General features: G+C 34.6%; 1 protein-coding gene across 30 annotated transcripts in view; it reads right to left on the bottom strand.

Moving 5' to 3' along the window:
- pHCl-1 (pH-sensitive chloride channel 1) overlaps nucleotides 1-12093 on the bottom strand; it is a 358921-nt gene that overhangs the window by 107461 nt on the left and 239367 nt on the right. For 16 of the 30 annotated variants that reach the window (XM_073983472.1, XM_073983483.1, XM_073983471.1 and 13 more), the window contains one exon: nucleotides 9461-9549. In XM_073983472.1, the coding sequence (XP_073839573.1) occupies nucleotides 9461-9549 (89 nt within the window). Of the gene's footprint in view, nucleotides 1-6198; nucleotides 6274-9460; nucleotides 9550-12093 lie in introns of all 30 variants that reach the window. The other 14 variants (XM_073983457.1, XM_073983467.1, XM_073983456.1 and 11 more) reach the window with 1 other exon arrangement.

Here is a 12093-nt window from a genome sequence, read left to right as displayed (position 1 = left end):
CAGAAGACAAAGGTGGAGTTTTGATAACTTCTATATATGTATTATATAACTGAAGTATTTTTGAGGACTTTTTCTTATCACAGTCCGCCATATCTATCCATATATAACACTGGTCAACACGACTTTTGTTTCAACCGAAGTTGATGTTGTTTCTAAATGAAATCGGCGAGCTATTTTCAAATCTGGTCACGGTTTTTCTCCATCAGCTCTTGTTCTTGAGATATAGCTCAAAATCGGTTTTTACGAGTTTTACCCAGAATTTCGTTATTTTCGGATACAAACAAATATTTTTTTGCGGGTTTTTCGACGCTAATATATTAAGAAGATGTTGTACGCTTGATACAAAACGTTTTTTGAAATAATTATGGCGAGTATTTATCAAAAAATATAGAAAACATGCGATGAATCTTGTAAAAATTGCATATTTTGAGTACTTTAAGCTGTAATTACGTCATCGGGGGAAGTCATAGAAGCTTCATATGGCATTCTGGATATGCTCAGGGTGTCTTCTATATAGTCCTGTATTCAAATATTTAATATAAAGTTCATAGCGCCCACGATTCGCCCATAACCTAAAAATCGTCATGAAGACTGCTTAAGGGAAATCATTTACCTGTGATATAATTACCAAATATGCCATTTACTTTTCAATGGCAGTCTTCATGACGATTTTTAGGTTATGGGCGAATCGTGGGCGCTATGAACTTTATATTAAATATTTGAATACAGGACTATATAGCAGACACCCTGAGCATATCCGGAATGCCATATGAAGCTTCTATGACTTCCCCCGATGACGCAATTACAGCTTAAAATACTCAAAATATGCAATTTTTCCAAGATTCATCGTATGTTTTCTATATTTTTTGATAAATACTCACCATAATTATTTCAAAAAAAGTTTTGTATCGAGCGTACAACATCTTCTTAATATATTAGTGTCGAAAAACCCGAAAAAAATATTTGTTTGTATCCGAAAATAACGAAATTCTGGGTAAAACTCGTAAAAACCGATTTTGAGCTATATCTCAAGAACAAGAGCTGATGGAGAAAAACCGTGACCAGATTTGAAAATAGCTCGCCAATTTCCTTTAGAAACAACAACAACTTCGGTTGAAACATTCAACTTTTTCAATTTTGTTGAGCAGTGTAATCTATCAAACTTCCAAACTAGAAGGCATTGCAAATCATGAGGAAAAAGTTTTCTATTGTATATGTGCATGTATTGAGAAATGATTCTAGACAAGACACTAGGCTGACGTTGATAGGAAAAAGCATTCAAAATAAAATCTCATCTTTACAATGGGGTAGAGCAGATCGGCGTAAGCTACCAAATGCGGGAGTTGTTGGTCACAGTAGTCGCTAATATATATTAAAGCAGATCTCTGAACTTTCAATTGGTCCAAATTATGTTCCCAAAACTAGTAAAATACTAAAGATTGGACTGCATATTTGTAGTGCATTAATATAAAATAATGCCTAAAACACATTACTAAGGATTGCAGTAATACTACCGCCCTTTAAGAGACTTGAGGTGGGGGGTAAAGCTTGAAATCATCTGAATACACTAATTAGCTGGACAAGCTAATATGAACCATTTTTAGAAAAGTGGAATGTCCCCCACATAAGACGAATTTCAGAATGTTTTGACATGAATTGATAGTGCTATACCAATACCTCATAAACAAAATTTATTTCATAAAAGTCTTCAAATATTAGAGGTGAAATCAAGTTATTGTGAATTTATTGTCCCTATTTAGTTGGGCGCCACTCTATATAAAGGTGAGTCTACGACAATTATTTCGATGTGTTACAAACCAGATTATGATACCCTCCCCACATTGTTGTGTAGGGTATACAAAAACAAATAATTATCTTTTGGCAAAAGTAATATAATTTAAATTTTGTGAAACCTATTTTATTCTGTTCTTCTTTTTTTGTAGATTGTTCCCAAGAAAATTGTTGACAACCAGAGGAGGGTAAGACTTGAAATCGCCTTCTGTGTCACCTTGGTAAATTTGCTTGGTTCCAGAATAAGGTTATCCAGGAGGCGACTTCCCCAAAAAATACTTATCACCATGATGCAATTACAAGGCGACCTTGTAAGAACAGCTTATGTCTTTTCTTACTGTCCAAGGTTCATTTAGTAAGGTTATCCAGAAGGCGAATTCAGACCTTAGCCTTCATTTGCTGTCAAAAGTTTTTGTTCCACCAAATCCACCAAAGAAAGAAGGAAGCGATAAAATAGAATACCCTCCCCATTTCTATTCAAGCTCAGTGAAGAATATTTTATCGTTTCTTCTACCGTTTGTGGATTCTTCGCACAGAAACTTTTAACAGCAAATGAAGACTACGGCCTGAATTCGACTCTTGTATCACCTTCCTTAATTCGCCTTGGCTTAACATTAAAAATTAAGATATACACATAATAATTTTTTTCACATTCATCGTGTAAAATGTTTCCATCGCCTTTTCTTTAAAATTCAGAAAATATTGAGAAAGAAGGGAAGAGAAGAAAGTTAAGACATCTTTATAAATAAAAACCTAATTGCGTTCGTTGGTAATTGCATTAGTTGAGAACGGCTGGACCGATTTGCATAATTTTGACCACATTGTCTACATATTTTGTTGATTTTCGAAGGGGCGGGTTGCTCTATTTTTTAAAAACTCTATATTTGCAAAAATGACGAATGTATCGGTTTGAAAATTAATTTGCTAGACAATGGTGGTTGTGTTGCCGACCTTAGGTAGTTATTTGGACCAAGGAGCTTCCAAGCCTATTTTTAAATATGTTATATCTACAGAACTATTGAACTGATTTTCATTAAATTTGAACACAATGTTTAAAGTCGAAGATTCGAACCCACACTACCACCACTATGTGACATGTTTCGCCTTTGGTAGAGGCTCATCAGACATATCGGCTGTGGAGCGGCTTCATTATCATCTAAAAAAGTGTTGTCACAGCGTACTAGCCTTCAGAGCCAAACTCATAACTTCCAAAGACTACGCTAAATGTTTGTCATGGAAGCCATACAATGAGTGGACAAATATCCATTGTTGTAAAAAAACAGTTGCATTTGAAAGAGGAAAAGTTAGATGATAGCGAAGCCGCTCCACAGCCGATTTGTCTGATGAGCCTCTACCACATAGTGATGGTTGTGTGGGTTCGAATCTTCAGCTCGACTCCAACGAGAAATTAATTAAAAAACACTATAGTTGGGAAACTTATGGACGTACAGACTTGAATATTAATTTGCGAAAAAATGGTGGTTACATCTAAAAACCTGGGAACGTCACCTACTTTTTCAAATATGTTATATCTCCAAAACTGCTGAACCTTTTACGTGAAATTTGCAGAACATGTTCAAGGTTTGCCGTGGTAATGTATATCAATTTTGTAAAACTTTTTTTAAACGCTATATATGCAAAAATTATGCCCATATCGGTTTGAGCATTAATTTTGGAGGCAATGGGTTGTGTCTCCGACCCTAGATGCTTTTTTGGAGCCAAAATATCAGGAGAATATGGAAAGAGAATATCATTGTCCCAACAGCCGGAAAATTTAGTCTCCACAGTGAAACGTGTGACAATGGAATGAGGCTGATAGAATTCGCAGAGGCAAAGAACATGGTCGTTAGCAGTACCAGATTTAAGCATCTCGATAGTCACGAGGCAATTGGCTGTCACCAAACCAAAAAACAAGAAATTACATTGATCAAGTTGTGATAGATTGAAGACATTCATTGAGCGTGTTGGATGTGGGATCGTTCCATGAAGCAAACATGAACTCAGACAACCACTTTGTTCCAGCAAATGTATGTGCCCGATTATATGTAGCAATTAAGTACGATACAAAGATACCCAACTCAACTGGCACAATTGCTTAATGAAAGCACTCCTCGTCCCGATAACATATCAGCACGGTGGCAAAGTATTGGCCATTCCATGTAAACAGCTACAAAATCCATATTTGAATAGCAGAGACCTCCACATTGGACCCATGGTACGACCAGGAGTTTCGTGCTACTGCCGAAGAGAAAAATGCGGCATACAAAGCTACTCTACAATCAGTAGCAACGCGTAGCGCACGAGAGAGATATTGTGAGAAAAGGAGAGATGAGAAATGTGTTTTCCGCCGGAAAAATAGGGGAATATGAAAGCGGGAATGTGAAAAAATCAAAAATTACAGGAGCCAGAATGAAGCCCGAAAATTCTATCAAACAGTGAAACATCAGACTGATGTCTTTGGTACAGGCACATCCTCCCGTATAGACCAGCATGGTAATTTGGTAACAGATACACATAGTGGGATCAGAATATGGAAAGAACACATTTTTAACTGATGGTATATAATATCCGCTTTCAGAAGATACTAATGAGTGTATACCGCCCGGCCAAAATAAGTTGAAGACAGCAATAAAACGACTGAAGAATAATAAGGCATCAAGAGCCGATGGCTTAGCAGCCAATCTGTTCATAACCAGAGGCGACACGCTGGTAAGGTGTATACATCAGCTAGTTAGCACCCTCTGGAATGACGAACGTGTAACCGATTGCATCCTGTGAGGCACAAGAAAGCAGATAAGACTGTGAGCTCTAACTATAGGGACATAAGTCTACTCTCTCTTGCTTATAGGATAGTGTCAGAAATAACTAGGCCATGCGAATGAGGCTTTAGTTAAACCAGACAAATAGACCAGGTATTTGCGTTGCGGCAAATCCTGGAAAACACCCAAGAGATGCAGATCGACACTTACTATCTTTTTGTCGACTATAAAGAAACATTCGACAGCCAATACTCTCATAGGTATTTCAAGCCATGTCTAAATTTTGAATCCCGGGAAAGCACAACCTTGACGCCTCCATAAACACAACAAACAACATCAGTTTAAAAATAATCAGAAGAATAGTATTGCCCAAGCAAATAAGACTCAAACACACCAAGGTTTGAGAAAAAATTCTTCGCAAGATTTACGGGCCAATATGCGTTGACGGTGAATATCGACCTCGTATGAACCAATGTATGGTTCCAAAGCTTGGGTACTTGCGCAAGCAGATAAGGCTCAAACACACCAATTTTTGAGAGAAAAATTCTTTGACTGTGAATATAGACGTGGTATGAACCACTAGGTGTATCTGCCATATATAGCGGCATCAGTATATTTAAACGAATGGAAATACATCGATTGATGATGAACCCGCTAAAAAGGCGTATAAATACGGACCGCATTACGGTACATTCTGAACGGCCAAGGCTTTGATGGGGTCAACAAGTGGAGAGGAATGGACATCTTTTCTTGAGTGGGCTTATAGGACAAATGTTCTGTACAGGGCCAACTTAGTATTTAACATTTGTAGCGTATACAATCTTACGTCACACATTTGCTTAAGTAAAATCGCACTACAATGTTGTTAGTGCCTAGTTGAAATTACAATTTCACATTGAAAAAACTTTAAATTTTTTATTTGAGTTTACTCTCCGATAATGTTGCCCCTATCACCAGAAGCATCTGGAAACCGGCATTTTCATGGGTAAGATTTTGTTCTGTGTTTTGTGTATATTCTGGAAAATAGAAAGTATCTTGAAGCATAAACACATTAAATTGGTGTTGCTGTATTTAGCATTTCGGGTTCAAATAATTGTGTATTAGTTCTTATGCATATATTGTGGCTGTTTTGACAAATCTGCCCATTGATTTGTCGGTAGTTCTTAATTTGGTTATCAGTTACTAAAACTTAAATTGGTTTATCCATCATCCGTTCAGTCCAAACGAAATTTTGCTGTTCGCCTTGTTCAATTAACAATCTTTATACATTTTACAAGGTATCGTCAGTAACAAAATTCCTTAATTACAGTGTTTTGTTTATTGTTTGATCAAAATTGAGAAATATTTAAATGTGATATAAATTTTTTCGTGAGCCATCCATAAGACCTTAAGAAGTATTAAAGAAGAAAATTTATTTTTTAAATTGTATGTGTTGTGCTTACGTCATTGTGAGAGTTAAAGTATATAGATACTGAAATATCTCTATAAAACTGTGCAAAAAATTAATTGACTTTTTCATAAGTATATTATTTACAAATGATATCTTTAATTTCGCGCAATGTATACACACATATTTGGTACATATTTCATGGGGGTAGATTAAAAATTAAAAGTAGGATAAGTAGGATATGAATAATTTCAAACGAACCGCGCTTATGTGGCCTCCTTGAATTTTGTTCAGTAGCCATATCGGGTGATGACAATCCACAGCAAAAGTCTTCATCTGGAAAAGGGAGTATGTTGAGTACCAGAAGCAAAGTTTTAATGAAGTGAAACATAACAAACATCTCAAGAACAGCTCTGTCCAAAGTTTCAAGGGGACAGTAACACAGTTTTTTTTTTTGTTTTCAATTTAAAATTTTGATTGTTACATTTAGAATTCATATTGAAATGTTTGTCAATATTGAAACATTCAAAAAACAAAATATAAAATATTTGAATTTGAAATATTAAATTCGGTTTATGTATCACTAGTAAATATTTTTACTTTTAGCAAAAAAATGTGTTTTAATTGGTTTGTATTGTGCGTGGCATACAGTGTTGAATATGTTGGTCATTCTGGTCTGCAAACTGACCAACACGTTCGACAATATGTACAAACTTTAAGGATTGTAGAGACAAATGGTACACTGATATTTAATAAAGAATATGAATTCAATAGCTACGTTTTTTAATGTAAATCAACAAATATACACTCCACGTCAGTAGAATAGAACACCTAAATTTTTGTTAATGTTAGCCTATTTATCCCAAAACCTGTACCTATATACATATGTATCTAATATACATACATATTTAAAAATCTCCTCTCACTGTAAAACATTTATACTCCTCTGAAACGGCTTGGCCGAATTGGTTAAATTTTATATGTATTTAGATTCCATAGGTCTGAAAATACCCAGTTATTCCAGATTGTTTACTACTCACAATGCTTTAGACTGGTGAATTTAACTTGTGTATGTCGTAGGATACAGTCAATTGTCCCCTCACTGCATTGCCAGTAACCAGTTGTTTAGTTAGATAATACATTGCATGCCCGATTACCTGTAGCTAACGAATTCAAATAATACGTATGGAAAAACTTTTCCAGCAAAAAAAGTGACCAATAGTCTATTTTGTGTGATACTGGTAATGTAGTGAGGGAAAAATTGGCTCCCTCCTATGACATGTCCATGTTAAATTCACCACTTTAAAGCATTATGAACACATTGGAAGGTAACCAGTAAACAATCTGAAACTATAATGCTTAAGCAGCTAATTTGGATAGAAAATGTGGCTAAAATCTTCAAAATGCGTAAAATTCCAATTTACCGTTATATGAGGGCTCTAACAAAACATTGACCTATATCAGCGATTGTTGGTAAATTACTGCTAACTCGGATTGAAATATCTGAAATCAGTAGGTAGCGTTGTATAATCTATGTTAGCAATTCTTCAGGTTCATAAAAAACACGAAACGTCAAATTACGACTAACTCGATGCACAATGTGGCCAACTAAGCACCGGATTGACGCAGACGAATCTTCGTCCAGGGGCCGCAACTTCAACAATTTCGTGTTCGTATATTTTTTCACCATGGGAACGGCAATATATCCCGGTATGCCTGATCCGAGCAAACACGAGTGGTTTTAGCCCGGTTGAGATCCGGATGGTAACCAACACATGTCCTGAATGTGAATTGGGACCGCATGGCATGACGGATTTGTTTAACTGCCCAGCTAACCCCACTCACCTGTCTACCGATTCTTTATCGACGCAGTCAGTCCATGTTGCAGAATTTTTGAATTTAAACTAGAACCAGATAACTAAGAAATATATACCAACGAACATATTTGCGATGCTACAACTACACATTTTTATAAGTTCTGGGTATCTTAAGGTTAAAATTGATCATTAAACATAAAGGTGGACCCTTTTAGAATTGACTTTTAATGTGAAATTTATACTTTAATGCCTATAAATTTATTTAATTTTTTCCTTTTAAAATTCCGCTAATAGCAAAAGAACCATAAAATTATCGCCCTATGTGTGAAAAGTTCTAATGCAAGTAATAATAACTGCAGTAAGCATTTTTGAAATAAGTTTATTATCCATTAGCGCTGCTCAATTGTCTCAAAAATCCTTAAAGTAAATAAATAAGGAAAATCACAATTAAATATTATTTTATTTTTTATCATGATTTTCTGAATGATTCTTGCTCCCAAAATATACATATATGTATCTATATGTATAGAATTTTTATAGTTTGCGTTCTTCTTTTTGTGAAATTAGACTTGCAACACGTTCGCAAATATAATTTTGTTGCACATTTCAACGGGACGTGTATATCGTGTAGATTATATTCAATTAAGTTGTTTCTGTTGTCATCTTCGTTTTTCTTGTTGTTGTTGTTATTGTTGATGATGATGTTTTTGTAATCAGTAGCGATTATTACTATTGAATGCGTTGCAAGTCTTTCCGGACAATTTATTTTAATGCAACCATCAGCCATTATGTTTTACCCAATTGTCTGTGCCTTTGGTTGGCAATAAAATAAAGTGGTAGCGACAAAGTCTCTAACCATTATGCAATGACAAGAATAAAGAAATAGAAATAAAAAAGCAATAAGAGTATAGTACAAGTTCACTGTGCAACAAAATTCGTTGTTATTACATTTTTTCTGAATAAGACCAATTGGAATTGAGTGTGGGATAAAATTACGTCAGATGTATGTATTACAACAATTTTTTATTACGTGTGAGTGGTGAGATATTTTTGATTATTACTTTACATTTAGTTGTTATTGCAAATCTATTATTCATTCGTTCTCTTAGTTTTGGTTTCAAATATTTCCCAATTTATAAGTGATATACTAAACATATTTTAGAATTTAATAGAGCTTGGGATGTAAGTAGCCATTTCCATTGCATACTCGTCAAATAGAGCTAGTAAAACATGAGTTTTATTTGCCAGTGTAAATTAGTTTTAAAATACATAATCCTATGGTATAGTTTTCTGTGGCGTTGTCACCCATTCATTATAACATAATTTGAGAGATCTCTGTTTTGTCTAAACGTATCCACTTTGAATGATTTTCCTCCACTTTTCTTTCATCTTGGTCTGATATTAGAGGAAACATTGTGTTGCACAGTGTTATTAATGTACGTCTGCAATTATATAAACTTATTTTTAGAGACGGGATCGAGCAAAAGCAACAAAAACAGGCATATACAAATATAGTTCAAAATATGACTACAAACTACTACAACTACAAAAGTACTTAACTAAATGACTTTCTCAAACCGTTAAGCCACATTGTTGTGGATTTGCTTGTGTCTGTGTTTGTGTATGTTTCAAAATGTGTATATTTGTGTATTGCAAGTGGCAATTGGAATCGTAGTTTGCCACTAATTCATTTGACACCAACTTACCGTGAACTGGCGGCAGTAATCGTTTGTCATAACGCTTTTGTTCCAGCAGTAAATCTAGAATTTCCTTATCCGAACTCGACTCATCAAATCTGAAATTGAATTATTGAAAACAAAATATGGAACAGTCTTTTGTTTTAAAATTCATTAAAAAATATAAGCCAGAATTATACAGAAGCAAGAACAAATGTGAACGGCGCAATGGGTGTTGGGATGAGCGAAATGATGAAGAACAAAAACAAAAAAATTATTAATGATTACATAGGAAATTTGTTTGTACAGCACATTTGTAAAATTTTGGAATTTGAATATCATGTGTCGTACTGCGAAATTATTGCATAAAGGAACAAAGAAAGTCGATGCGATTTCGCATTATTTACATCATCTTCAGTGAGCGAAAACACAGCTTTTACAAGAAGAAGACAAAGTTAAAAATATGGGTAATTTCCCTAGTTGGGGATCTCACTATTTGTATCCTCTATCTATCAATGTTGAATAGACCATAGCTAACCAAAAAAATGAGCTAGAAAATCCCATCGCATTGAATTTTTACTTCATGTAATACATATGTCCTGATTACAACTGTAATTAGTTTTGAGGAAGAAGATCTTGTTGTTTCCTTTTCAAAATAAGTGGCCCGAAAATTCTAAAAAAAAAATCCTACTGACACAACCCAAAACTTTGATTTTATTTGATTTTTATACAGATTTACTTCTTTTTGGATTACCTATACTGTGACGCTAAAATTATGCTCAAGGTCTAGAGCAGGGCGAATTTAAGAAGGTGATCCAAAAGGCGAATTCAGGCCGTAGTCTTCATTTGCTGTCAAAAATTTTTGGGCGGAATATCCACAAAAGTTAGAAGAAAGCGGTAGACAATGATGCAACAAAGAAGGCGATACAATAATACCAACTGATGTCTTCATTTGCTGTCAAAACATATTTTTATCAAAAATAAATAGCAAATAGTTCACTTCTATAAAGAATATCTGTGTACAACCTCTTTATTTAAGCTTCGCGTAAAATATTTTACCGTTTTCTTCTACTTTTGGTGGATATCTCACGCCAAGAATTTTGACAGAAAATGAAAATTACAGTCTGAATTCGCCTTTTGGATCACTTTCTTAAATTCGCCTTGGTCTGTAGGTAGGAAACTCCTTTGGTGGTAAAATCCCTCTGTTAGTAAATTATGAACACAAAAGGATATTTTCTCCACAGGTCAAGTTAGTGAGTTGTGACGTGATGAATTTTTTATTATCCCTCTATAATGCGAGAGAAAACAGCTTTATATCTCCGTTTGGTGATATTCTAGCCTTTTGAGATTACATTTATTCAGTCAAATCGAATGGTGAATCAATTCCTTTTCGTCCTTTTGTTCTTGAACTGTTTTATTAAAAGTACCAGAAGCTGAGATGGTTTAATATCCACATATTCTGTAAAAATATTTCACAGAAGATTTAAGATAAGGTTGTGAAAGACAAGCCATAAATATTGGCAAGTTTTCATTGTCCTTTTTGACTTTTACCCGATCCTTATTCAAAAAACCTATGCTTTTCTCTTAAAGATAGCAAAACGTTACTGGATATTGAAATGCGAGATCATCTAGAACTTAAAATGTCAAATAACGGTTAAAATTTTTAGCTGAAATTCTAAAAATACCGAAAATCGGAAGGTACCACTATATCAGGGGCTATACCAAAACATTAACCTATGTAGACGATTTTTAGTGTATAAGTTTTGTGACCATAGGGAACCTCAAATGTCAAATTACGGCTAGTTCGGTTAAAAATTGTAGTTAAAATCCCCAAAAGACCGAAAATTGGGAGGTATCGTTATATGGTGGCTATACCAAAACATGTACCTATGTCCATAATTTGTGGAATATAAGTTGTATTGTCACTTGGAACCCTAAATGTCAAATATGGAAAATGTGACTAAAAACGTCAAAATACCTGAAATCGGACGGTACCATTATATGGGGGTTTTACCAACACGTGGACCAATATAGCTCAACATTGAACTTGCCTGCAAGCAAAAGACGTGTCTTTCCAAAGTTTCAACGTCCTATCTCCATTTCTGTGTATGCTAAAGTGATTACAACAGCCGGACGGACGTGCATAGATCGACTCAGGATTTTACCCTGATCAAGAATATATATACTTTATTTGATTATTTCAATACGTTACAAACGGAAAACAAACTTAACAAACCCTCCATACTATGGTGGTATAAAAAGACCAGCTGGGAAAAGCTACATCTAGCATCTAGCGAATATATACAAATTATGCAATTTTTAGATATGTTATACATTTTGAGGTAAAAAATGCAGTTCTTCAAGTTAATTTTTTTTCTCCGAATAGTTTCAATGCCCATTTCTACAAGTTTGCTGGAGAGGTTTAATCAGTATTCGAATTGTTTTCAGAGATTTTTCAGACAGATTTTGTAGTGTGCAACGTGTTTATTTCAAGCTCTCGACAAAACGCCATAAACATTTAAAAAAGCTCAATAATTAAAACTAAATCATAGACAAATTAAAGTATAGACACCAAAACTTTCATTTTCTGTTCCTAACAGATGTCGCACAAAGTGATGTTGGGTCTAGTCCAGTGATGGCCACCAACAACAACTTTCATATGC

Source organism: Musca autumnalis, unplaced genomic scaffold (genome assembly GCF_047663935.1).
Source record: "Musca autumnalis isolate F117 unplaced genomic scaffold, ASM4766393v1 scaffold_4, whole genome shotgun sequence".
NCBI classification, from domain to species: Eukaryota; Metazoa; Arthropoda; class Insecta; order Diptera; family Muscidae; genus Musca; species Musca autumnalis.
Note: the sequence above shows the minus strand (reverse complement) of the source record. Positions and strands in the feature narration are given on the sequence as shown.